Source organism: Labrus bergylta, chromosome 20 (assembly GCF_963930695.1).
Source record: "Labrus bergylta chromosome 20, fLabBer1.1, whole genome shotgun sequence".
In the NCBI taxonomy this organism is placed as follows: Eukaryota; Metazoa; Chordata; class Actinopteri; order Labriformes; family Labridae; genus Labrus; species Labrus bergylta.
Window position 1 is genome coordinate 20,974,362 of NC_089214.1, and position 28,000 is coordinate 21,002,361.

The 28,000-nt window shown below is 42.5% G+C and overlaps 1 protein-coding gene across 2 annotated transcripts; it reads right to left on the minus strand.

Moving 5' to 3' along the window:
• Window positions 1-68: 68 nt before the first annotated feature.
• Window positions 69-27,996, minus strand: itgb1a (integrin, beta 1a). Of its 2 annotated transcripts, XM_065948940.1 has the most exons (17): window positions 27,637-27,996; window positions 11,603-11,669; window positions 11,107-11,192; window positions 9,659-9,878; window positions 9,409-9,579; window positions 8,592-8,830; window positions 8,209-8,364; window positions 8,002-8,097; window positions 7,471-7,560; window positions 7,149-7,289; window positions 6,438-6,640; window positions 6,104-6,342; window positions 5,788-6,010; window positions 4,005-4,237; window positions 3,635-3,801; window positions 1,793-1,870; window positions 69-1,278 (listed from the first exon to the last, which is right to left on the minus strand). In XM_065948940.1, the coding sequence occupies exons 2-16, from the start codon at window positions 11,667-11,669 to the stop codon at window positions 1,793-1,795; spliced, it is 2,409 nt and encodes an 802-aa protein (XP_065805012.1). In that variant the 5' UTR covers window positions 27,637-27,996; the 3' UTR covers window positions 69-1,278. The 2 variants fall into 2 exon arrangements, with proteins under 2 accessions (XP_065805012.1, XP_020486650.1); XM_020630994.3 differs by lacking the exon at window positions 1,793-1,870 and having other exon boundaries at window positions 27,637-27,995.
• Between the last annotated feature and the right edge of the window lie 4 nt (window positions 27,997-28,000).

Sequence of the window (28,000 nt, forward strand, 5' to 3'; positions counted from 1 at the left end):
GTTTCTGTCTCACTGTTAAAAACATGGCGATCCACAACGAAAAGTAATCAAGCAAGTAAAGACAAAGGTCCTTTTAACAGTTTATTTAATAAATAACTCATAAACAGCATTGGGAGAGAACATGGTATTGAAATAAAAGGCACTTTGAAAAACATCACTGTAAAGGCTTGTGTGTGAACTTTAGAGGCATTTGGCTGTGAAAGCGTTTCAGAGGTGATTCATATGATGTCGAAACTAAATGTCTTGTTTCAGTTTAAAATTGAGAAGAAAAGCAACAAACTCAACTGACCCGGGCAGATAAGTTCACCAGTCCACTGAACAACAGAAAGCATGTTTTCCTTTTTTTGGCGTACTTGACAAACACAGGAAAGGACCTGAGTAATAAAGTTTCTGCAGTTAGCACATAAAACAATGCTACCTTTATTATTTGCATGATAATAAAACAAATCATTTGATTGTTCAACATGGCTACAATCTGAGCAGTTTAATAAGTGGTATACAGTCCCTTAGTATCAGCACTTCAATGAAAGACGGTTCATAATCATCTCAGGTTTTCAGTCCTCTAGAAAAACACTCAATACGAGTACAAACCTCAAACTTCAGGTGTTTCTCAGCTGCAGTTCAAAAACTACATTTACAACCACTGCATTAGAGATCCAACACAACTGTCCAATCTACAGTATGTTCACCGCTAGATATTAATCAAATCGTCCTATTGCAGTTGTTTTCTATATATACACACATTGACAGAATGTGCTGCTGTGACTGACGATTTACAGATTAAACTCAGGTCCTGTCTGCAACACACAACAAAAGATATCAGTGCACACAGAGAGAGAGAAGCGAGGCCGAGGCAGAGGAATTCTTGTACATATATTGGAAATCCAAAGTGTCCACATGGTGTTATTTAAAAAAAAGCGAATCTTCTGCCTGTTAAAAGTCCTGTGGCAGGAAAAAAAAGCACCATCATTTCATTATTTCTGCAAATATGCAACTTAAAAAGTATATACACAGAGTGTAGACTGTACATCTAAAAATACAATGAATGCATATAAATGAAGAGTGTTAGTAAAGAGACAGATGCAGTGGCTGTAGGGTACATTATTACAGTAAAGCGACAGAGACAAAGGGACATTAATCTTCTCCTTTGGATCCCCTCAAATCCACAGTGAATACTGCAGTGAGCAGAGTTCATGAGAAAATACAAGCCGATCATTTCCCTTCATATTTAGGATTGACCACAGTCGTGACAGCACTTTTGTAGATTGGATTTTCACCCTGTAAAAGCAGAAGAAAAAAACAGTTACAATTAAGATTTTATAACTGGGCAAAACAGAATGTTTTAGTTCGATTTTCTGCCACAAAAAATGTGTTAACCTTTAGGTTTTGTTACTCAATGCATCTATCATTTATCAAGAACACACTTTTCAAACTATCATGCTCTTCTGTTTTCAACTAAACAGAAAAAAACCAGCAGGTATAAATTTATCTTTTTTTCTTAAGCACACAGCAAACTTACCAGACAAGCTTTTTGTATTGAGACACTTCAATCCTCAAACTCTGTGCACGTTTTGTGACATGTGAACTGTACAGATCGTCCCAGCACACTCATGCACCTATTTATACAAACTATTTGAATCACTCTTCCAGGGTCCAGTTATCTCTTTTTTAGTTTACCTGATTTTAAAGGTTTAAAAGGCAGGTGAGAGAGAGGCAACAGAGTGAAATGAAGTCACACATGAAACAGGCCATGCAGGAAAAATGAGGAGGGAAAGGAAGAGAAAATACAAACTTAAAGGGCGGCAGCTTTGCGGCCATAGTTTGGGTTCTGGAACTGATTGATAGGACTCTTGTATATGGGGTTGTCTTGCTACAGGTAGGGAACGAGGACAAGACACAGTTCAGCACAGAAGAGAAAAACGATTGAAAAAGCAGAATGAAGGAGGAAAAGGAACAAAATAAAGTCCAGAGAGAGCGATGGAAGAAAGACAGTAGAGGTGGGGAAAAAACTATTTACATAAAAATGGAGATTCCTATCGTCTAAGATTTTAAATACATTCATAACTTCAGAAAAATCAATAATTTTTTAGGCTAATGAGTCACTCCCTGCTAAGTGCTAAAGCTAGCTCTTTCACTCAGTAGAACACCAAATGGAGCAGAAATAAATTCAGCCAGTCTCACAGATGACTGGAGTAGATCCTGAAGTATGTTGTACATAGTGCATAGCAACTATGAAACATGAGGGTATAATACACTTGTAATTAATGCCATAATTAAGTTTTGAGGGCAAAGAAAATGTGATCAGGAGAAATGTCAGACTCCGGCTGTGATGTTTAATTAAATAAAAAACTAGTGTGTGCACATCCAGGCAAGATAGAGGCGTACTAATGTAGAAAAAAAAAGAAACAAACAGGGACAATAACTAAAACCACCACAAGAGGGTAACATATACCTCAGGAAGCAGAGGAGGTAAATGTCTCCCTCTGGTGGTGGTTTTAGTTATTGTCCCTGTCTTTGGTTGTTCAACAGGTGATAATGATTGACACCGTAAAGACGGTTTGTCTGCTGCAACATTTGCCTGAGGAAGATCATGCAGATCAAAAAAAGAAGTTGTTCAATATAATAAATCATTGTGAGCTGAACAGTGTAAAGACCTTTTTCCTTTGGGGTTTAATGACACATCATATTGCCACTTAATACTACATTCATGGAGGCTCCATGCTCCTGCCTATATATTTCAGTATTTCTATTACTTTATTATGATATCTGTCCTGCACATGTAGAGAACTATAACTATGCAGACCTTTTCTTTATCTATGAGTTTAGGAGACACTGCTACAGGAAGTGTTATTTAAACAATGGCCAACTTAATTTAATAGCGATCTATCTAATGTACGTGGAGTTGTTTTTTTTGGAAGCATACAAGGCTGCGGAGCTGGATGTGTGGTTGTCACCAGAGGAGATTATGATAAGAAGCTCATTAAGTATTTCTGAAGCTCATCCTGGTTCCTCTGCCTTGTTTATTTGGTCAGGATTATCAGCTTCAGCCTCTTGTTAAAGGGATCTGGAGCCGTCGGGTTGACCTGCCCATGGTGATAAAAAAAAGAGCTGCAGTGCTGATCAGGAACATCTGCATCATCAAACTAACAAAGTGTATGATTCATTTCCACCACCAGGGGGAGGCATATCACTGCACAGGAACCCCGTGCTTAACCGACCCTCATCTTATTGATGTTGGCAGATGATGCTACAGAAGGCAGGAAGCAGGGAGGGGAGGAGCTGTGACCACTCCCCGGAAAAAAAGTCCAGCTCTGCTCAGAGTGCATAACTTTCCCAAAAAAGTCCACACAGTGCCTGGCATACTTCCTTTTTTTTTTTTTTTTTTTTTTGAGCGCCACTCAAAAAGCAACAGGCTGGAGAGAATGTGAGCCAGACACTTTATAATGTCATCAGCATGTCTGTGAATCTCATCTGCTGCTAAGAACAACAAACGCTTCTCACAAGTTCAGTCCCTGACAGTGGCCAAACAACACCTGTTTTCCACATTCACATAACTCCAACAAATCTCTGCCAAAATAAATAAATCAGAAATATCTACTCTGTTCATCCCCCTCAAAAGGGTCTGAACACTCACCGTGTCCCATTTGGCGTTCATCTTCTCCTTCTCAAACTTGGCGAACTCTCTCCTGTCGTGGATGATCATCAGCAGCTTCCAGATGAGCAGCAGGGCTAAGCCAATCAGGACGATGCCGGCGACCACGCCCGCCACTATGGGGATGATGTCAGGACCGGCCGGGCAGTCTAAAACACAGTGAAAGCAGAGAGTTAGGGAGCTTGAAATAACCAGAGAGACCATGGGAAAACATGTCATCACACCCCTCTGTGTGAATACACAAATGATCTATTTCTGCAGCGCAGCCACCACAGCCCCTGTAATCATCTCCCCTCGGAAACAGACACCGTCCACACCCTGCCTTTATGCTAAGCTCCGCCCTCCTGCTTACCCAGCGTGCTGACCACATGGACCTCTGTTTTGTTGTTGTTGACGGCGTATGTGTAGTAGAACCAGCAGTCGTTGGCGTCCCTCTCCTTGCAGTGCATGACGGGGTAAGAGGAGTCTCCGGGCTGGGGGAGCTTGTCCCTGTCCTTCACTTTAATCAGCTCGAAGTCAGTGCAGTCTGTCGCGCACGACTCCTTCTTCTCCCCGGTGTTAAATGCCCGGCACTGGACACACTCCCTGAAAGGAACAGGGTGCTGTGAGCGATGAGCGGTGACATTCATTTATTTATTTATTTTATTTAACCAGGAAAAAGACTCTTTTACAAGAACATCCTGGCCAAGACAGGCAGCAGCACAATTACAGGGTTTCAGACATAAAACACTTAACAACAATGAACATAAATACAGGAATCACAAAAAGAACCATTAATCAGAATCTGTCACAAGTCATCAGCAACAGAGCGATCAAAAAGGGCAAAACGAGTTAGCTAAAACATCTACAGTCAGATATTTCTGCCTCCAGATCATTAAGACCACCTTTAAAAACATTCAAGGAAACCAGCTCCCGAAGATTTAAAGTATCGTGCAACCGATTCCAAGAAGAGGGAGCAGCATACTTGAACGCCCTTTTTCCAAATTCAGTACGGGCTTTAGGGATGGTTAGAAGGTGTAAATCCTGCGAGCGAAGATGGTAACTTCCATTACTTTTTTGAAGAATGTAGCTCTGTAGGTAGGACGGAAGCAGACCGAGAATACCCTTATAAATAAAAATATGCCAGTGGTTTAGTCTTTTATTCTGCTTCTGATGACATTCTCATGTTGTTCTTTGTGTGATACTGACTTTTACATTTAAGTATAAAGGGTCTGTCTTGGTCTTTCTTGGCCCCCTATCCACTATGACACTGGTGTTGAATGTGAAGAACAAAAATCTATAACATCTATTTGTAGAAATTCTCATTAATTCCAAGTGTAGGATTCCAAAATCTGACATTGTTGGTCTCTCCCCCCTCAACAAAAACGAGACAACCTTAACCCACTTCCCCCTCCACATGTTGGAGTCAGTTTGTTCCGGGCTGCTCAGCCTCAGGTTTTTCCCCCTTTATTTGGGTACAGTTTGAGAAAACAAGCACTGTTAAAAGAATGCAGAATTAGCTTTCTTTGGAAGATACCCGCTTGAAAAGGAAAATTGAGACCGCAGAAGTTTCTACATTAGCTTTGGCTGACTATTTGACGTTTGGATATTCCCCCCCATTTCTAAAGCCGTTTTCAAATATGCACTCCTGAAAATATCTAGATCAGGAGGACTGCTCTGGCTATTCACCTGACCTGTTTGTCCACATAATGCTCCTCACAGCGGGAGACTATCCCTATCAGAAAAACAAACAAACTAGGGGGCTGTAAGGAAAAACTTTGGGTCAAATCCGAGTAAAAATGTGGCTGTTTGTGTTTAAACATGCAGCTCCTCCAGCAAATATCAGGAGTTATATCCAAACGTTTACCTTTGTTATCGTTCCTTTGAGCTGTTTGACGTCAGTTTGGGATCCCTAACAACTTCCTGTTTCTGTGCTTAAGTTAGTGTTGTAACTAACTTTATTTCAAAATAAAAGCAGGGTTGAGTTCAAACAGCAAGTAAAGTACCCTCAGCTTAAAATAGAACAAAAATTCAAAATAAAAGCCTTATAATAATAATAATAATAATAATAATAATAATAATAATAATAAAAAAGCAATATCATGAAATTTCAAACATGCAATTCAAAATAAGATTACTCTTTATTCCAGACTTACTTATGCTGCGTACAGACTCCTGGACAGGTAGGGCAAGTCTCACAGGTGGGACCCTGGAATTTGGGGTTAGTGCACTTGCAGATGCCACATTCACACGTTCCTCTGCCGTTACAGATCTGCTTGTTGCTGGCCATACACGTGCTATTGTCAAGAGAACAATCGCAGGCGCTTCCGGTCCACATGGGGTCACAGACACAGACTCTGCACTCACAGCGTCCATGCCCTGAGAAGAAAGACAAAGAAGAAGTAGCAGAGTTTAAATGCGCTTCTCTCTCTCTCTCTACACTCCCTCTGTCAGTAAGGCGTTTAAACTCACCTCCACACAGTTTGTTTCCTGAGCGGTCACAGTTGAAGTTGTCACACTCGCAGTACTGGCCGCTGTACCTCTCCTCAGGGTTGTCTCTCTTCTTGCACTCGCACGTGCCGCACACACATTCTCCGTTGTTGCTGCAGATGTCGGTGCCGTTGTCTTTACGGCAGGTCCGGTCCATGTCCTCTGTGGCTACGTCGTTGCTGCTGCATTCACACTGTCTTCCTACACGTCCTTCATTACACCTGAGACCAGGAAAAGCACGTCGTTTATAAACTTTTGTATATTTTTTTGTGTAAGATGCACGGCTCATTTTCAGATTGTGTTTTCCTGGACTTACTTGCAGGCTCCACACTCGTAGGTGCCGTTACCGAAGTGGCACCGTTGACTGTTCTTGATTCCGTCTTTGTGGCATTCACACTCGCAGATAAAGTTGAGGGTTATCTCCACCTCCTCTGTGAATCCCAGGGGCTTGATTTTAATGACCTCAGACTTGCCTTCTTTGGGACAACCCTTAGATGTCACACTGATGGTGAACATGACCTAGGACAAAAGGAAAATGTGAAGGTCAACCCGTACAGAAGTGAATCATGTCATTATGTGATGAGTGTGCAGAGAGGAAACAGACCATAATGACTGAATGCTAAAAGACGCTGATAAACTAGCGGTTAGGTTGTGAACCATGCACGGAGGCTTTAGTCCTCCAAGCAGGCGCCCCGTGTTCAAGTCCGACCTGTGGCTCCTTTTCCTGCATGTCTTTCCCCACTCCCTCTCTACCTCTCTCTCTCCCTGGTTTCCTACTCTATCCACTGTCCTATCAAAATAAAGGCAAAAGCCCTAAGATAAAAAATAAATAAATTAATGGATGTGCGCGCCATGACATTAACCCTTGGTGTGTGGACTTCTGTTTTACATTTTTTTAAATATTTTTGCCGTCACTATCTTGTGTCCATATTTGGATGACAGGTTGGTAACCGGAGAGGAAAAAGCGAACTATAAAAAAATTAACCCTCCTAAAGAGACCAGAAAAGAGCAGTTTTTCAATCCTCACCTCATCCCCGATGGAGATGTTGGAGCACTTGCGTCCATTTTCCCCCTCACTAACCACCCCGTTCTTACAGCGGGACGTGTAAGCGATGGTCACTCCCTCTGGAAGCTTGCTGTTCTCCAGAATAACCTCGGAGGAGAGGGACTGCCAAGAAATCAAAAGATAACAATGTCATTTCCTGCACTGGATTCACATCCGGTAGCTTTTGTTTGGACAGCGTACGATAAACAAAACACAGCAGAGAATCCGATGAGAACGTGTGATGCTTTAATGTGGAACATACGAGTCGATTATAAAGAAGTGACTGAGCGATCTGTGAACTTACATTGTAAGCGTCGATAATGAGGTTGATGACGTTGCTGGAGTTGGCAGACAGCGTGCCCACTGCAGACTTTGGGATCAGGTTTTTCAGCTCCTGAAGACAAGAAAGATTGAAATGGTCGCGTCATCAATGGGAGGTCGATAAGGAAATGACAAAGGATCAAGAGAACTTTTCAACAAACTTTACATTTAGACTTTTTCATCCAGATTCAGAAGGAAACCACAATGAACCATGTAATGATTTAACTATGAAGACTCTATTTAAATAGTTGAAAGCATTCTGAAGCTACTGTGAGTTTGTTTTTATCAAAGTCAGATGGTTTGAACCGGGCACAGCAGAAGAAAATAACCATGTGCTGCTTCCAGGGGATGCTACTGTAACTCAGAGCAGATGTATCAGCCCAGGTGGATATTTAAACCCACTGGGCATCTTCAATATGCACGCAGCCGGAAAAGGAGAAGAGCGTGCTCCAAACTGAATGGATATATGGACATTGAGTTGGATAGAGATGAGAAAGAGAAGACGGACACTGACTTGGTAAACAGGCTGGAATTCCTCGGTGACTGCAAAGATGGTCTGGATGTTGTTGTCGCTCAGCTTCTGGACCAGGTGAGCGATGGAGGGATAGTCCTTTAAAACAGGAAGTCAAATGTACGGTGTGAAACGAGTAGCAGCGTCCGCTCAAAGTCAGCAGAGAGATTCTTTTTTAAGCATCCTTCCGAAAGGTACCGATCTACTTACATAGTAGTGGCTCATGGTGTACACATTGTTCTCCAGGTGACATTTTCCATCATTGGGCAGAACGATGCCTCCCAGTTTGCCGTCGCCGGCGAAGTGGAAGCCAGCATCAGTGGAGAACACGAGCAGACGAGTCACATTTCTCCAACCGATTTGCCCCTGAGGAATAAAGATGTATCCTCTCATTAAAGGGAACAGGAGAAACTGAGCTGCTAAGAATGTGACATATTCACTTTTTATTATCACTGCATCGGAACGAGGACTCGTGAAAAACCTTTTTCACACATCCCCACATAAACACATTTACTGGCACTTTATCCCTCTGAGCTGAAATAGTGATTTCTGAGTTGAGAACCTGAGCTCGATTATTTCATTTTTCAGCTTACCCCACACACAGCCACTTGCATGATGGCATCAAAGCCGCCCTCAGGAGAGTCCAGGTTTCCAGAGATCTGCTGCTGGCCCACCAGGGTGTTAAACTTCTTGCCATCACTGGTCAGCTTCAGGACGTTCTTGTAGCTGAACGGGCTGGTGCAGTTCTGGTCGCCCGTGCATGGGTTCAGCAGCTTGGCCGGGGTAGTGCTGATGTATGGCATGACGGTCTTTTCCACAAAGGAGCCAAAACCTTTTGAAACAAATTCTGATTTTTTAACAACTTCAGAAAAATGAGAGACGTAGTTCAGCTAATAAAAGAAAAAGAGGATTCATGTGAGGTTTAAAGGTGGTGTGGGTTTAAAGGTAAGACGACACCAAGTGAATTCAGAGGAGGTCATTGAACTCTCAAGTGTTTGCTTCTTTGGTTTGTTTGTGCAGGCCGGAAAAAGGTTGTTCACAGCTTGGGTGGCACTTAATACTGACAACAAGACACCTGGAAATACAAAGTATTATAAAGTCTGATACTGTGGACCCTCACACAGGCAGAATGGAGACAACTGTCTGTCAGGAAATCCAGGGCTGTTAGCTAGGCAACGAAATGTGTGCAGCACTTGAGTCCAAAACTGATTTCTCAGAGTAAATAAAGGATAAAGTGTATCAGATCATTCAAAGAAGTTCAACCTTGCTACTGATCCAAAACTCATGTAGTAAAACGACCTTTCTTTGCTTGAATCATTCGGCTTGTTGGACCTTGATGAGCCAAAAACAAAAACCTCTTTTCTCAAACATATCAAGCACTCAAATGTGCTCCAACTCTAAGATCCTCACCTATCCTGAAGTCCGAGGTGATCTTTGACATCTCCAGCATCAGACTGGTTCCCAGGTTCTTCACGTTCTCCAGATCATCCTTCATGGAGTACGACAGGTCCATCAAGTAGTACAGGTCGATGGGATAATCCTCTGCTCGCTTGAACTTCAGGTCGAAGGACTGGGGCTCGCCTAAATCAAATCGCCATCATTAAAAGCTCTCAGGAAGGATCATATCTTTAGAAACAGCTTCATTCATTTTTAGTCTCACCAGATCGGAGAGTGAGGCTGAGTTTCTGGGGCTGAATCTGAGTGATGTCCTCCGGCTTTAGTTTCTCCGCTCCCTTTCTGCGATTGGTCACCGCTTTGTTCTTCAGAACCTTCTGTTCCCCGTGTGGGTTTTCTATCATTGCTTCATCGCAGCCTCTTTTGATCAGAGACTGCAGCTCGTCACAGCGGGTCGACACCGTCTCTCCCTGTTGCAGGAAGTCCTAGGAGTAGCAGCAGAGGCAGAATTAAAGAGACAGTACACCAGTTTAACAGACGACCATCAGTATATCTGTCATGAGACGAACCCCTACAGTCTCCATCTTTAGTCTCTATTATGTCTATTGTGGTGTTGGGAAGCTTTCATCAGGGTTTACTTCCTCCAGACTTTTTTTTCTGGTTGTGGTTTGAAACTAGTTTGAAACTGTTATATCTTTAGATACTAGCCTGCCAAAACATCCAGCCCATAATAACTCCATTACACCACAGAAAGGTTGTTGACTACTCCTGTAAATACAACAAATTCTAGAAATTCAACATTCTAGATAGAAATTGAATATTTGTAGTTCTCTCCACTTATAGTATGTTTTTTTGTACAGCTAATGATCCAACAAAAGTGTTTAAAACTATTTAAATATTTAGACATGTTGAGACACAACTAGGGACGCAACAGATCCAATCTTTCATCAGTATCAGGTCTGATATAGACGGGATTTATGATTGTTATCAGACAGAGGTGCCACTAAGAAGGAGTCCACAAATCATCTCCATGACGACGTTGAGACGAGATGGAACAGCTCCTTCTGGATGATCAAAAGTACAATTCATTTACACTTCAGTTAAAAACATTTAATTTGAAAAACCTGACAGGTGTTGCTGCTTCCTGTTTGTATGTGAAGCCAGCACAAAGTTCAGAGACATTTCTTTAGAGTAATTTGAATTTTCCGTTATTATTTTGCTCTTTGAATAAGAATTGTGTTCTTCTACAGCTTTGTGTAGACGCTCACATAATGCCAACAACAACTCAAAGAAAGAAATCAGAGTCAGTATCTGTAGATGTATCGGAATCAGATCAGAACTGAATAAAGTTGAACGGAGCATCCTTAGTCGTAAGTGACTTCCAACCTATCTAGTTATGAACTGAAATCTATATGAAGAATTTCACAAAGGCATAATAACTCTGTGAGTACTGCTGGCCAAAACCTAAAGATGCAGGTTGAACAGAGAAAGAGAATTTGAAAATCCAAATTGAAGGTTTTTGGAAAACTACGATTTTGAAGGCTTTGAGATGTGGACATTTGAAGATGGCTTTTCATTCATTTCTGATGATGTCCTAATGAAAAGCAACCGACAGCTGCAGGCATAATCCATAAACATTGCAAACTATTACCAGAAGTCTAATGGCATCAGACTGCATATCTCAGCAGTGATTAGAACTCCACATTCACATACCGGGTCTGTACACCAGCCGCATTTGGCCCCGGCCTGGATGCACTCCCCGCAGTATTTGGCGTTGGCATTGATGCACTCGTTCCCCTCTGGATGAACAAAGAGAGGAGAAGAGGAGAAGAGGAGGCAGAGTCAGAGGGGGCAGGGCTAAACACTCAATCCCTGCAAAGTAAGCAGTCCGTTAAGCCCTCCGTGTTTACACATCAGTTCATCTGGAACACTGCGGAGCTCGATGGTAATTGGATACAGAGACGGGATATTCTGCCTTTTTCCATTATCCTCTGTGCTCCATGATGCTCAGATGGATCTTTGGTCAATGACATCATTAAGATAAAACCGGAGACCTCTCTCTCTCTCTCTGGGGAGGTAGTATCATTACGATCTGTACGTTTATAATGAACGCTTAAAATCAAGGAAATGACATCATGTGAGGTGACAGAATAATGATTTCACAACACGTCAAACAAGCTTGTTTACCAAAAACAACGAGGCGTCTTACCTTTCTGAGCATTACTGTAACAAAGGACTCCTAAGAGTGTCGATATCAAGAGCAGCTTCAGGTCCATCTGAAAACACACAGAAGGCAGAATCTTTTTTTTAAACATCGTCTGGTCTCAACAAACCGTTACAATGAAAAGCCATGTGCCATGTGTGATCTCTTTGTAAACTTTGAGAGCTGAGGTGTTTTGTTTTCAACATTTCCTGGACAAAAGGGCGCAGAACAGTCTGTGAGATATTAAATCTCTTAATGGCTTGGTTACACCGGCAGATAATAAATCATCCAGTGGTAGGAGCTCGGCTATTTTCAGTCGGTCAAAGTGTAACAGGCAGCTAATTCAATTCTGACCACACACACATATTCATAGACAGAAAAACAACACACAATCACAGGGCTAGCTCCCAGCTGCATCTTCCTATTTTCTGACTGTAAATAGCATCAGTTCCCTGGAGGCAGCCCCTCTCTCTTGTCGTGAACATTGATCCATTGACTGTACGCAGGCCCTCTGGGCGGCCATATTGCTAGATCCTGCCCTTCTTCTAATGCAAAGCTCATGACTTATTAATCACGGGGGATGCTTCTTTGCACTTAAGGGCTGATTTGTGAACAGTGGAAAGGCATGCTGGCCTCTCTCTGAAACTGCATTTCAACAAAGCGCTGCTTCAGACTAAATCTGGAGTGGAGAGTGATAACATGCATGTCAACTTTCAGCTTTTCAGCATTCTCACACTTGATAATTAGCACTCAACAACAAACCAACAGAAAAGAAGACATTTTGGGTCTGAACCAAAGACTTAATGCAGCTCCCAGGACGTCATCCAATGGTTTGTGGTTTAATGTTCTGGAGCTCTGAGTTTGGCTTGTTTGACTCTCACATTTTTTATTTCTTTGGAGCCAAAGGTGACCATTTTTTGGATGAGATGGTGAATACATTATCCAAGGACTGAGTGATATATCGTTTGACCATCCCAATTGTGATGTGTGTGCGTGTGCAGATACATCAGCAGGGTGTGTTGAAAAAGGAAACACACAACATGCTGCTACTTCCTGTTGCATGAGGTTCTCATTTACCTCAGACCAAACTACAAGAACACCTGCTGGATATCACCTTAGAGCTCCTCCTCTTCATCAGAGCATGGAGTGAACTGACTGCTGTGCTCGTCATGAGTGTAAAAATATAAACAAGCAAGCCTTCCCTCCCCCAGAACATTTCTGAGTGATGTTTTGAGGCATACGCTCAGTTTCAGGAGGAAGTTTTAGAGCTGGTGTACTCCCGTTATTAGTGGCATGGCGTCCTGGTGCTGCTTAAGGTGTGGCTATGTGGCATGAATTCTTGGGCTTTACATATATCAGAGAGAGAAAAAATCAATGTCTGTTTTTCCCCAGATTGCACTGCCCTACACTACACTACGGTGTACTTGTTGTGTTAGTAGTGACTTGTCAATCACAAGATCACGCCCTCTAATGCATGCATACCCTGGGTTTGTTACACTTTAACATGAAACTAGCTTATTGTGACCATGAACTCTTTAGGGAAATGTCCACTGAGGTAATAGAGAGACAACTGGGCCCCTTTTTTCTCTCTGGACTTCTTCTCTGAAATCTGGCTTCTTTCTTTATCAAGGGAAGTCGCCTCCACGCTGACCATTTGAAAGAATGCAGTTTTAAGGCACTCCCACATCTGCATACTTTTAAAAACCAGGAAGTGACATCCACAGCTTCAATATGGACTATGTCCTGGACCGCTGTCGACCCACCAAACCACAACATTTTAGTATTTCAATGCTAGTCAGGGAATAATCCAACTCAGTAGAAATCTAATTGAACTTAAATAAATTTAAGTCTCTACACCACAAACCTACTGACATTGCCTTCCCCAGATCCTGGCTGCTGGCTCTATAAATACTCATGTGAACAGAGCTGAGGTTACTCTAAGTTAAACACTTTGGGATTTTCAGTGACCCCTCGCTATCGTTGCTGCTACTGTCCCAGAAGAGTCAGTTCTGGGATTCTCACCCCGTCTTCTCGGCAGCTCTAATAAGCGACAGCTGGAAAGGCTCCTACAGAGAGGCACCGGCTGACGTTGTACGCATTAAGGGGACCAGTATGTGCAGAATCTAATTTACATGAGGAATGTTCTGTCAAAATGTCCTGACTGTAAATCACCAAGTCCTGGGAGTGATTTCTCAAAGAATCTTCCCAGTAGCTTCACTGGATATCAGAGCGTGAGGTTGATAAAGCCACAGACCATTTGACTTTTTTAGAACACTTTCAGTCTATTCATAGAGGCTACATTAAAAGACTGCATACCCTTACACTGTGCTGAAGGAGGCTCTGACGTTCAGTGTGCTCGGTGTTGAGTGAAGCATTCCTCAGTGCCGGTGCGTGCATGTGTGTGTGTGTGTCCGTTTATATAGACACAGAGGGGCAGACGGCCTGTCTGCAGGGCCCCCCCAGATTAGATCAGCTGGCTTGAATCTCCACTGCTGCACATGGGTGGAGTGTGTTAGCAAGATAAATACCCCCACATAACCTGGCTCTGCCTCTGTTGCACCATCACCACAACATAATGAATCAAAAACAGGCCTTCAAGAGAATAAAATTATCACTGAATGTTTCTGTGAAAACCTGTAATAAAAGGTGCACGGGCTGATCAGATCTATTGGTTCATCATGAAACCATTTTTGGTGTAGAAAAAAAGCTTAAAATGAAGGAATTTTGGGCCACATTCTCTAATAACAAAACTAAGAAAATCGCACACGCTGATATTTTCTTTCCACTCGCACACAGGTTTCGACTTCGGCTCCTTGGAATCATCCACATGCAAACAGCAGCGAGGTGTCAAGTTAGAAAAATAACTGTGTTGTCTTTAATCCCATGAAGCTTTGCAGCTGCACAGAGGAATGTTCAATAAAAAAAAACACTATAGTTAAACATGGCAGAGGACAGAGAGGAGACCAACAAGGGGCTGAGAGCAGGATGTTGTGCTGCCCTCAAATCTACCCCCCCCCCCACACACAAAGCTCAGAGTTCAGAAGTCATAAATAAAAACGTGTCAGCATTTCAAGATGGTTTGGGTTAACGCGGGCGCTATGACAGATGTATTTCTGTCAGAACCGCATCAGAGGGACAAAAGGAAGAGAATAAAGACATACAAGATAAATGGAAAGATATGTATGTATGAGCCAAGCAAACAGTTTGAAAATATCATGTCATAATTATCCTGCTAGAATAATAAGCATGTATGCTAATGTCATCATAATTCATTAAAACCCTCACAATGCTACTAAATCATTCAAATCCCTTCAACATTATACTTTCAAGAGTCAACCCATCAAAAATAAAATAATTACAAACTACAGGGTGAATCCAGAGCAGTGTTATTCTTATCTCTGGTTCACGTCTGTTCCCAGACATTCACTCTTTTTATACAAACAGTATCATCGTGATTCTGTTTCCCACATTTATGTTTTTATGTGACCAAACCAGAGAAATATTACCCTCCACTGCAGCTTTTTCTTTGGACACTTTCAAGACTGGCCCCACAGGCTCATGCTTCCCTCTAAAATGAATATTTGATCTGGTTGCAAACAGGGTCTCTTTGTATCTGTAAAAGAAGCAGTTGTGTCGATTTAATCTGTAGAATTAAAAACTTCATAGAAAGCAGAATAACTCATTCTGTTACTCAGTAAAAAGGCCTGAGATGCTTCAATGGGACAAAATGTAATACATTTTTTAATGCAATAACACAAGAATGGGGGGGGATGCATATGTCATGTACCCTACATGTGAACTAATCGGTGTTGGAAATGTAAAATGATCAAACAAGTGCGACAAAGAATTTAAACCAAATGTATAGCACATAAAATAATGACTGACTACAGTACACTACAAGCTCCCGCTATGTTTAAAGTTTTCACACCAGCATTGTTTGTAAGAACAATATCTGCATCGCTCCCTGACTCCATTCCTCTGTGAGAGGGATCTCCAGGAGCCAAAACGCTCCGACAGCAAACCACAAACCTTTTTCAACTAGTCAATTAAAGGCCAAGAAACATTTGAATACTTAGTCACAGAGTAACGTCACTATAAACAGTCGTCAGTTTGACAGATGAAGCTTAAAATGTGCACTCTTCACAAAGTTCTCTTAAATAAACTGAGAGTATTTGGGTCATGCATGCTGCAGGTCTGAATCGGGGTTATCATGGAAGAGAGGGATGAGGAGTGTTAAGAGATGTTTGTATAAAATCAGTGTGTGTTTATCCACTGAGGATGCAGACAGATCAGCACTGGTTCCTCTCTTACAGTAAAGTCGTTTAGCTCCCACACTCTTCATGTCTCTCATACCTTCCTATTCCTCATCACCGGTCCGCTCGTCACTCACACCTGAGCTGAGACTAAAGGCCCCCCGGTGTTTCACAGGCCTCCCGGAGCTCTGTCAGTTGGCAGGAGGAGGTGATGCATGGCAGACACTGTGGGGTGTGACTAAAACGGGACGAGCATCTCAGGCATTCCTGAGGGACTGAAAACGTCCCGACCAGGATGGTAACCTGTAACACAGTTACTGCACTTTGTGGGGAAACGTGAGCTGTGAGAGCCATGATGACGGGATGCAGTATTTTTAACAGCTTGTTTTCACACAACCTCTTCCCCACACTTTGTTCCTGCTGCTCCAGTGTTATATAAGTGCTGGAACAATTATTTGATTTCAGTGACACTTGGAATTAAGGTATTCACCATTAACTTGTTGCTTATTAGCATGCTAGTAAGTAGCAAACACCCTTCTGATTACAGCTTATTAATAGTAAGTTAGGAAGTCATAAGGGCCATACTAAGCAAGGCATATTTAGCTCATAATTCAAGTTCAACAACTTCCTAACTTAATATCAATAAGCAGTAATCAGGAGAGTATTGAAGGCAAACTCTGAGTTAATGGCTATAGCTATAAGGTCATGTAGAATAGCATGCAGCGGGAGCAATTTGGGGTTCGGACATGTTGCTGCAGGAGGTGGGGATCGAACCCCAAACCTTCCAGTTGAGAGACAACCGACTCTACCAACTGAGCCACAACTTAATTCTTGTAAATCCAACATAAATCCCACCAACACTGCATTGTGTTTTCCCAGTCTGGTCCTCATGAAGATGAAACCTTCATGATATCCAGAGACAGCGTCCCCATCATTAACCAGCTGACCTCACTTAAAGCTTATTTACAGTTCAATTTTACACCACAGCTAACAGAACCATGTAAAGACGATGAACTGGTTCATTTATGACAAGAAGAACCACTTTGGTGCACATTGTATAAGTCCATTTTTAATGTATTTGGACTTTGTGAAGTTTATCCCATTATTTGATTAAGACACAATAATCCCAGCTTCTTGAGCCGATGTGTGAAATCCTCCAGTGTAGAAAATTCCAGCTTAATTTAACCGCACAAACCTCGGCTGTGTGAATGAGTGGATTTACTTCCCTTTACATTGATCTGCATTTGCAAGTGCTTAGAAGTACTTACTTCAGCGAGCACCGCTATGAATAACGACCAGCAGAGTCGTGGAGGCATTAAAAAAAAAAAGAAACACAGACTCAGACTGCAGCAGTGAAGAAGTGGTGGCGGCTCAGAGTCACAGCGCTCTTTGTAGGAGCAGGCCTGAGCTTCCCTCGATCAGAATGGCTGTTCTTCTCTGGCCGTGAAAGAAGGAATGGAAAATAAGGAAAAACAGGAAAGGGCGGTGCACAACTCGGAGGGGAAAGAAGGTTGCCTCACGTCCAGAAGAAAAGGAACTAACAGACTTTTTTTAGACTCTCATTACCTTCCCTTCTCCATTTAAACGGTATCTGCCTGCAATTTAGGATTTATTCATGTCAATAGACATAAAACCTTTTTTAGCTTCATGGTGAAGTGAAAATGAAAAGCTCTCCATGGCTTAGGTATCTAAGACTATGGACTTTGAGAGCCTTGAGTTTAGTTTATATTTCATTAAAATAATTCCAAGATGCATACACTGTTGTCCTTGGCATATCTGCAGCATCCTTAATTCCCATCCTCCCTCCCTCTCTCTCTCCCTTGTTTCCACCCTCCTCCATCATACCACCCACACAATGTCTCAGTTCACTCCCTCCGCTGAGAGAGGAGCAAAACCGTTGGAATACCAAACAGTGTCTGTCTGTCTGTGCCCCCCCCCCCACCATCCAGAGGACCCTCTCATAGCAGACAAAAGCAATGAATCAGACTTCCTTTTAAAAGCATGACATGAGGTCTGATAAGCTTTTTAAGTGTTCCCACTCACCGTCCCCTCTTTGCAGAAGGAGGCTCTGTGTGATAAATAATACTAACGAGGCAGATTTAATGCCTTTGAATCTTTTCCTGCTTCTCTACTTCAATGATATCGATACGTATGTAGAGGAGTGACGACCCAGAGTGATCTTTCAGCAGGGGAAAAAAGAGAGAAACGTCCTCAGAGAGATACGGATGAAGCCACAAACTGCATCATAGTTTCCACATTACTTTAGTCTTGCTCACTTCAGGTTGAAGTGAGCAAAGACTATGAGATTCAGTTTGTCAGACATTTATTGTACACGTAAGTCATGTATTCACAGATGTTTCAAGAGTTTCTACCATCATGTTTCCCCATAAAAATAAAAATAAAAACCTTCAATGATTTAGGGGACTGGAATGATTAAAACGGTCTTTAAAAGTCTGAAAAAGCTAACCTTTAGCATTTTGTCAAATATTTCTAGCTTGGGCAAAGTCATTTTGAAGACTATTTAAAGGCACATACTGAAGAGATGGAATACATGCATGCTGAAATATACCAGACTTTTCTTTTGATGCTGTAGCACAAAGACTGTGTTGTATGTATGCAGAGGTTCCTCCACAGAGCCATAACAACGCTCCAGACAATATTGTAGTACAACATGTTGTACAACTACCTTTTACACATACAGCCTGCTCTAAAAGAGGTGTTAGAGTCCCGCCCTGATCTGGCTGCCTAAAAAGGGCCGTAGTTAATGTTTGCCTCCTTTAACACTGGTGGAATCATTCAAAATGTTGAAATAGTGCAATGCCACCTTTGTAGTAAAAAGGTAGGTGAAATATGTACTGAATGTGAATGTGGAGTCTGAGTGAATCTAAAGCCCTGTATTCAGAAATATTTACACCCCACTGTGACGTTTTACCTTCAATCTGAATGTAGCAGAGGTGTAGTGGGGGGACAAAGTGATCCCCTAACGTCTTTGGAGTCAGTAAGAGAGGCGTTACAGGGGTGAGACGGGATCAGCTGAGACAGCAGGGGAAGTGCAGCGCTGTGTGTGTGTGCATGTCTGACTTTGTGTGTATGTGGTGCTTCCGCTGTGCCGTGCTTTTGCAACGCCGAAAAGCAGTGTGCCTATGCCTGGGCGATAAAACAATAACGATAATTATTGGCATATAATTTTTGTCAATATAAATATTAAAAATGTTCCATAACATTTTGATAGATTTCAACCTGTAATTACACCATCCAAAAACAGGGAAACAGGGGGGCGCTAATGCGCCTTGAACGCTAGTTGCCACCCGACATAAAAGAAAAGAAGAAAAAGATTACGAACAGCCAATCATGTTGCAGGGATATGGGTAGACGGGCTTACAGACTTCAGGAGCGGAAAGGAAACAGCCGAAATTAGCGCTAGCTACTCTGAAGAAAACGCTGAACCTACTGGCTCAAAACAGGAGAAATTATCCTCGACAAGACGACAAGAAAAGCCGCTTAACTCCCGGAGTTTAGAGACATTCTGGCTCTTTGCAGTCCAACAAAAAACAGAGTAAAGTTCTCTGTTAACTGTGCCAAAGTGCAGCTAAAACGCGACACCACGAACCCGTTCCCCCATTGGAAACAATATGACCCATTAGAACACGCCGAAGGAAATAAATGTCCAAATGTCATAAACGAGTGTTAGTGTGGACCGTATTGAAAATAATATAAACAGTCTATGCATGGTGTGGACCCCAGCGGGGTAAGTGTGACTCCCCAGCAACAAACTGTCATATCAGCATTTTCCAGCTGCGTGCTCTGAGCTTATAATGATGAAATGTTTGTTTAATTATTATTCGTCACGTTATTACAATAAAGAATAATTATACCATAATTAACAATCTGGTTTCTTAAACTTTCACTCAGGAGCAAAAATTAGCTTTTAAATTTGAAATAAATAATTATTGAAAATTATCGTGATAATTATCGATATCGACTGATATTAAATTTTTTATCGTGATAACATTTTTTGTCATATCGCCCAGGCCTAGTGCCTTCACAGACTGGGACACCAACAGCGGTATCAATATGAATGTACAAAGACATGATGACGGCCGACATCATAGTCGGGGCATTAGTCATCATTAGTCAGGGCACAGTCTGAAGAGGGCCCAAGTTTAAGGGTAAATAAATCCTGAAATGTTTTGCTAAAGTTGGGGTCCATAATTATCCACCATGCTGATTTAACAGAATAATGGGTGTAGTAGCGATAGTTTAAATGCTGTCTTTATGAGTCGCTTAACATATGGCTTATTGCAGGTCTTGAAAGTTCTGCTTTTCATACAAAACACTCAGCCAACCACACACGCTGTGCCAACATTCCCCTTGAGTAAGTGGGAGGCCAAAGATACCCAGGAGTGGATCCTGCTTCTGGAAAAGATTTTCTTTTCTTTTCCAGTCAGAGAGAATCAATATCACCTAAACAGTTTTATTTTCTTTATAGCATCTAACATGTTTTATATTGAACACTAGTCCAATCACATTACAACATGTCCTGCAACAGCAGCAACAATTGAGGCAAAAACCACAGCATTTGGAGGCGTGCCAAGTCAGTATCACTATTCACGGCTCCATCTCTGTGTTGGAAATAGCTGTGCAGCGCTAACAAGTTATTTGTGACTCCTGACCTCCACACCTGGCCTCTGCAATCACTCCAAAAGTTGACCTGAATCAAACAAGACACAAAAACATTTCCTCAACCCGATTGAGAATATGGAAAATCCTACAACTCACTTTAGTGTTAATTTAAATGGAGATATTTTAGCATTATGTGCCAGGAAAAATGTTCCACTTGTAAAATCTAGCTTCACTGTTGTCTCACTGTTGCATTTTTCAAAGTTTAAGACAAAAACTTAGCAGTATGAAAGCTTTGCTAGAGTAAAGAGACATTGTGAGGGAGTTATCTATTTCATCTTGTATATTACAGCAGATATTGAGCAAAGTAGAGCAGCTAGTTTGCACTGCCAACCACCATGCTAACATGCTAACAGGCTAGTTTGAGAGGATCTTGTGGGGTTGCCTGGCTGTGACATTGTGAGCTCAGAGCTCAGCCTGTGAAGCTGGGATCTGCTGTACAATAAGCCTCCCCAAACTCCCCGTGTTTGCTGAGTCGGCCCTTCCTGTTCTGAAACACAGGAAGCTCAACTGGATCACACAGGAAGCCTGCATCATAGTGCCTGGAAACCAGACGCAGCTCCCTATTGAAGCCAAAGACGACATATTTGGCATTGAGTTGTAAGAGGAAGAGAAAGAAAGAGAGAAACGAGACACAGAGAGAGTGGACCAGACCATCTTGTTACAGAGGATTGAGAATGCAGCGAGCTGCCAAAACGGCAGCGTATTGTCTTTGTGAAGCAAGTGTGTCCGATTCTTTAACCTAAACCAGGCCATCAATGTAAAATACACAGTGGGAAAAAGGTAAACAAGCCTTAAAACTGGCTCAAACAATGCCTGAGACAAAACTAACGACCCTGCTGAGAATGATTAAACAAATGTCGGATATAAATTCTCTGGGATCATCTGCAACTCCACTGTGGAGACAGTCAGAGGGTAATTTAGAGACATGACATCATCCTGCAGCCTCAGACTAATATTTACAGCATGGTGATGATTATTCAACAGTCTGTAGAGATATAGAGACAAATACAAAGATCGCAAGTGTACCAGATGAAACAGGAGCTGCAGCTACTGGGAAACAAACTATATGTCCAAAAATAAGTCTCCATGTTTTGACCACAGACTGTAAATATTAATGTTTGAAGCCTGAGTGACGTCAGACATCTGTTACTGCAGGCGACTCTGGAGGCTCATCGGCAGCAGACACCATGTTGGAAATGCTGTCTCAGTCTAACTTTCAGTCAACCTAACGAGAGACTGAGAGCTGGAGCTGAGGCGGGTTTTAAGCCTCCGGAAAAAACGTTACAATGCGCCCACCTGTCAATCAGGTCAGCTGCACGTATAACTATGAATAACACGTATCGTTTTCAAAAGAAAAAAACTGAGCCGTTTATAAAAGACCTATTTGTTTTTAGTACAAGGCTGTAAACATGTTTATTTATACATCTAGTTTTGCAGTCATTTGGTTAAAAACAAACAAAACATTTCACCTGTTGATAAGTCTAGAAGAAAGTTAATGGATCAATAAGTTGATCTCAAATCTACTAGAGGGTAATGCAATCCATGTCATATTTCATGGAATTAAAAACAGCAAAAAAGGAGCACATGATTCCAGGTGCATGAGCGCAACAAGACTGAAAAGAGACAGGAAAGTCATCACACAAATATCCTTTAAGGTTGAATGCTGATGAAGGCTGAGTGCTGAAACGAGTCCGTTGTTGTTTTGCTATTTCTCACCCGGATAAAGGAAACTTAAAAGACATTTGTGTGCTGACTTTTCTGTCTATTTTTATATTTAATGGAATACAATTGAATAGTTGTCTATTCTTAACTCCAAACTCTTAATGTAAGCCACGTGAAGACACAAAACCAGTCTGTTGATTTGTATGTGAGGAGAGTCGAGCAGAGGAGAAACTATAGGGTGTCAAACAGAAGCTCAAAACTCACAGCGACTGTGTTGAAACTTTGGCATTAAGTCCCAGACGGTGCTGTTTTTCACTACACAGACAGAAATGTCAAAAGTTTGATCTTAATCCAATTTTCACCCAGCGGTGGGCCAGCTGTGGACACCTCCTCCGTCTCTCTGCTGAGGCCCTAATCCTTGAAAAGTGGCACATTAATGACCCTCAGGTGTCTTTCATTAGGCTGCAGACCTGACACTTTAACCGGAGGGCCTCCACTTCCGCTGCCACCGCATGGACGGAGAGTGAAAACTGCAGAGCTGAAACAGTGAGCACTCCAGAGTAACGTGCATTTCCTCCTGGGAGCAGCACGGGAATATCTGCCATGTTTCATTCCCGGGGTGTTCTGAGGGGGCCTCTGACTGAACATCATGTTCTCGTACTGTGTTTGAGCTCTGCTGGACCACTTCATCAGAGCAACAGAGACTCGTTCTTCTTAAAAAAAAAAAAAAAAAAAAAACCTTTTCTGCTCTGCAGCTCTCAAGCTTGATATCCCTGAACTGTAGCACTGCTGTTGAATATAAATGAGTGGATTAAGCTGTTCTTGTATTAACATTAAAGTGTGGTATCACTCTCCTGACATGCGCCTGTTCATCCGCCTCACTCTAAGATACTTCTACTTGTTTCTGCAGAAAATGACAGCATATGAATCACTGTTAAAAGCAGCTGACATGACTTCCAGTCAAAGTGAAGGCACTTTGAAATGCTTTATTCAATTACTTGATTTAGGTCACCTTCATTCAAACTTAATAACAGTGCTAGTGCAGCCAGAACAATGACACACTATTATGAAGCGACATCAGATATGCACATCTGAAAATATGGGAAATTCCAAACAAGTGCTATAATGTCTTTCTGTCTTTAAACTGGGGGGGGGGGGGGGGGGGGACTGCTGGTGATTCACGTTAACACCACATGAGACGTCAGCGTCCAACAGACCTCATTCACACGGACACAGAGAACAGTGTTTGCATTGTATGGGCTCTATATGTTACAGGTCACTGAGGGGAAACACATGGGAAGTGATTGATGCTCGCTGACTGATCGACGCCATGACAACAACAGGACATTCATAAACGATCGATGGATTATCACAAACTTCTTGGTCTGTCCTGGTGTTGTTATTCTTTGTTCAGCGTCTTTGAGTATTTAGAAAAGCGAAGAGTGAAGAGAGGGACAGGAAATGTTGGGAGGAGAAAGTGGGGGGATGACGTGCAGCAGAGGGCTGAGGCCGGATTTGAACCCCACGGTCGCTGCGATGAGGACTATAGCCTCTGTACATGGGGCGCTCGACAGAACCGCTAGGCTATCCAGCGCCCCCCCAGCTCAAATCTTTGTTGAGAATTGTGGAGAGGTATTTACAGCACAAATCCACAGAGCAACATTTAAAAAGTGTGTTTGATGATCGCTCATCTGCACGGACAAAATGATGAGGTTTGAGTCCCACTTAAGTACAAGCACCTTTTATTTGATAAGAGGCATCTCTGTTGCTGTAAGTGTTGTGCAAAGAGAAACAGGTGTGCATGTCAGAGAGTAAAACAACATTTCCAAACACAGACTCTCTTACATCCTGGAGACCAATCCATTCTGTGCTCTGTGTTCTGTGAGAGGCATAAACAAGGATTTATTCAGACACTCAGCTTCTCACCGTCACAATAATAAACACAGTACGACAGATCCCTGCAAAGCTCTTCTACTATTTACTACCAACACGACATGTTTGGCCTCTTTTCCCCCAGCAAGACCTCGAGGTCAGCTTTAACCGCGCCATTCCTCACCGGTGCTTCAGGTTCTGTTTTTAGAAGCAGGAGGCCACCCAAAAAAAAAAGGGCCCACGAAGAGCGGAGAGAGAAGAGGCAAAGTTTTGGCTGGAGGTCACAAACCAAAACCAGGAGTCAGGCCCAAACCACAATCTAGCTTCAGAAACAAAAAAACTATATACAAAAAGAAAAGAAAGGGTTTCAGAAGAATGGGAGGAAAGCCTTAAGTGGAAGAAATTGTAATGTTACTCAAAATTGCAAAAGGAAAGTCTGAGTAATACAGCAAAAAATATGATCCCAGCATTTAGTTCCTGCTGTTAGTCCGATTTTTATACATATCAGCGGAAGAATGTATGATAATGCAGCCATGTTAAAGAGTATTGTAATATGAAAGGAAGCCTGAAGAATCCACAGGGTTCATTATGACATGGTGTGAAGCTGTGCATCACATTTTAAAGGCTGCTGTCTTCTGGTTCAATTGGTTCAAATGAAAACTAAAACCACCAGAATCATGAAAAAATCAAACCTCTACATAAGCCATTGAAACCTCTTACATGGACTCTCTTCTCCCAGTACTGGAGAGCAGTCCTCCCCTGGCAGCCCTGCAGCGTTCTGCCACTCCAGAAGGCTTCAAGACAGCCGGCCAATCAGAAGAAAGTGGGCAAGGTGAAGAGTTTTATTTTTTAACTCTACAGGTTAAACAGACTGACAACATGAAAGGTGAAAATAATATGGGATCTTTTAAATGTCATTGTCTCTCCACTTGTGCAGATACAGGATGTCTGGGGAACAGGCTGCTGCAATGTCTGTCAAATTTCCCTCCAATATGTGGATAACAGAAGATAATTTGCAGTGGTCTCTCGTGTTCCTTTTTCACTTTTACAGAAACAGGAAGTCTGAGATGTCTGCAAGCCGAGCTTCTTTCTTTGCTTATTTCCAGGAGCTAGGCTTGTTGTCGGCTGGCTTTTTGATCTATCCATTTCTAGGAAAATTAGGAAAAAGTTTTTCACCGTATTAAAGGTATTTTTTATCCTGATCCACTGTGAAGATATTGTCTACCCCACTCTGACGTTTGCTGTTTTATCGCACTGATAACTTTGGATAACCATATGGGTTGAAAAATCTTCAGAATGCAGGAAAATACTCCACGTTGAGCCAGCATGTGACTGAGCGCCTAACAAATCACAGATAACTGCTCTTCAGGGAGCATCAGTCGCAGACCTGCTTCAACACACAGCCAAAGTGTGTGTGTGTGTGTGCATGTGTCTGTGTGTCTATGTGCTGGAGTCAAATGGCGGGAGCAGGCAATCCTTTGCACCGCTTTTTTACGTGTCTGGGACCGAGATCTGCCCCCTTCGGCACAAAGCATGTGTCGTGGAGGGCAATCGTGCACATTCATCACTTGTGTCCCACAGGAACACAGAGAAAACACACAGTGCATATTCATCACCTCCATCTAGAGAGGACAAGTTCACACATAGAGTTTATGTCTTGACAAGGAAGCTAACACACACACACGTGTGAAACATCACATGTTTAGCAGAAAGACCCGCTTGTGGCCCTCTGTGTGTGTATGTGTGTGTGTGTGTGTGTGTGTGTGTGTGTGTGCAGTGAGCGGCCTCGTAAATCAGGTGGGAGCCCGGCCCCTGCAGCAGCAGCTGTTCCCCGGGGGCCTGAGGTCGCATCAATTCAGCTGGTGGCTACTGGCTCCACTACCGTCTCCCATCTCTCCCACTGTCCTACATTTACCCTCCTCCTCAATTAGCCATCCTCCCCCTCCTTCCTCCTCCTTCCTTACTGTCCCTTTCCCACCCCCTGTTGCCTTTCATATCTCCTTGTCACACCCCCCTCTTATCCTCCATCCTCGCCTCCCTTCCTGCCTCCATTTCCCTGATTAAACTGACGGCCCTCAGCTGCACTGTGGAGTCAGCGCAGTTTTTATTAAGGCCTTCAACCTCCTGCTATCCTTCAGAAGAAAGCTCTGCCTGATCCAATCAATGTGAGCCGTGCAGCCTGTCCATCACGCACTGCATGGGCAATAACAAGCAGCTCGTCAAGATGCTACTGTACGCCTTAACGTGCACCAAGTCCTCCACAACATGCACACTTCTGTTTCCTGTTTGAGCAAACTGACGACTTCAGGATTTAAATCACTCCTGCTTTCAACAGTTTTATATGTTCTGTAGTCTCTCTCTCTCTCTCTCTCGCTCTCTCTCTCTCTCTCTCTCTCTCTCTCTCTGGCCTGTCAGCATCTCATGTCAAGTGATCCCTGAGTGATTTAAAGAGATCATGTGAGATCACTTGTTGAAGCCCTTTCACACAGATCAAAAGAGGAGAGGAGAGACAGATTAATTCATCTGATGCAAAAAAGATGAATGGGTGAAAGAATATCAAAACCAAAAATAAGTATACTAACAATCAACCATGCTAAATCCAAACCAGATCTTATTAAAGAACCAGAGCACAACACAAACAACACCATCTTCATCACCACTTCTTCAAGTAAAGAAAAAACACACAACTCAATCCCAACAACTTTACTTTAAAAACTTGAAGTATGTATTGGGGGTGTTAAAGAGGACATATAATCCACCTTTCCAAATAGTCCCTGTGGTCTAAATGAAACATCTGAGCTGTGCTTTGGTCAAAATATAACATGAATCAAGCACCAGAGGAGGTTTGTGAGCCTGTATAAACCAGCTCTCTCAGAACGCAGAACAAGTTTTCCAGGTAGACATCACTCCTCTGTAGAGAGAATATAAATGGCAGACCTGCTCCAAAGTTTGACTCTAGGCTGGGGGTGGAGTCCATGGGTGGAGATACCAGGGGAGGGGATTTTTTTTTTTTTTTTTTACCAGAATCCCACTGTGACATCACAAGGAGAGCACATTTGAAACTGAACATTTTTCTCTGTGTTGTAAGACTTATGCAGACCACAAACAAAGGACTGGATGGGTTTATTTCACATTTTGTGGGATGGTAGACACTGGACTACTGGCATCACTTGTAGATTTCCCCGCTGTGGCTGGACCTATAGCTATAATGAATCTATTTTGGTTTACGATGTCAAGAAATGTAAAGCACTCTACATAACAATAAAAAAAAAAAAGGGAGTTCGTATTTATCTGACTGCTAGTCTGCATTGATGAAAAAGTAGCCATGTGGAGAAATATAGAAAATTGAGGATGCATCGTGATATCGAAATCCTGAGGATGCATGGTCCTGTTATTTTTGCGAACACATAGCCTATAAAGACCAAAACATCTAATAATCAAAATACTTACAAGTTACCTAAATAGTGAGCGTCAATGGATAAATATACCATATATACTGTAGGTCGATTAAGTGATACTACAGGTGCCAGGAAATAACATAAAGTACCACAGATTGAATTAGTTTATTACCTTGTTTGTTGCTGTTCTCCAAGGCTACATGCAGAGGAAGTGAAGCTTCCTCTCCAGCTCCCAGTGATGATGATGATCCTCTCTGCAGACTATCTGCCCTGTTGGCACCGGGAGCCGCTCTCTCTCTCTCTCTCTCTCTCTCTCTCTCCTCCGACTCAAGTCACGGTGAATCTCCTCCGCTGCTCATTCCCCGCAACTTTCCCTCCTCACAGAAAACGTGAACAGTTTAAATTCAGACAAAACGTGGAGACAGTTTCGATAACAGGAGAAGGAAAAACTAAAATCCCCGCGGCGTCAGTGTGGACCCTTTTCTCTCTCTCCCCCCCTCTCTGTCTAACTCTGGGGAGACGAAGCCGCAGAGTTC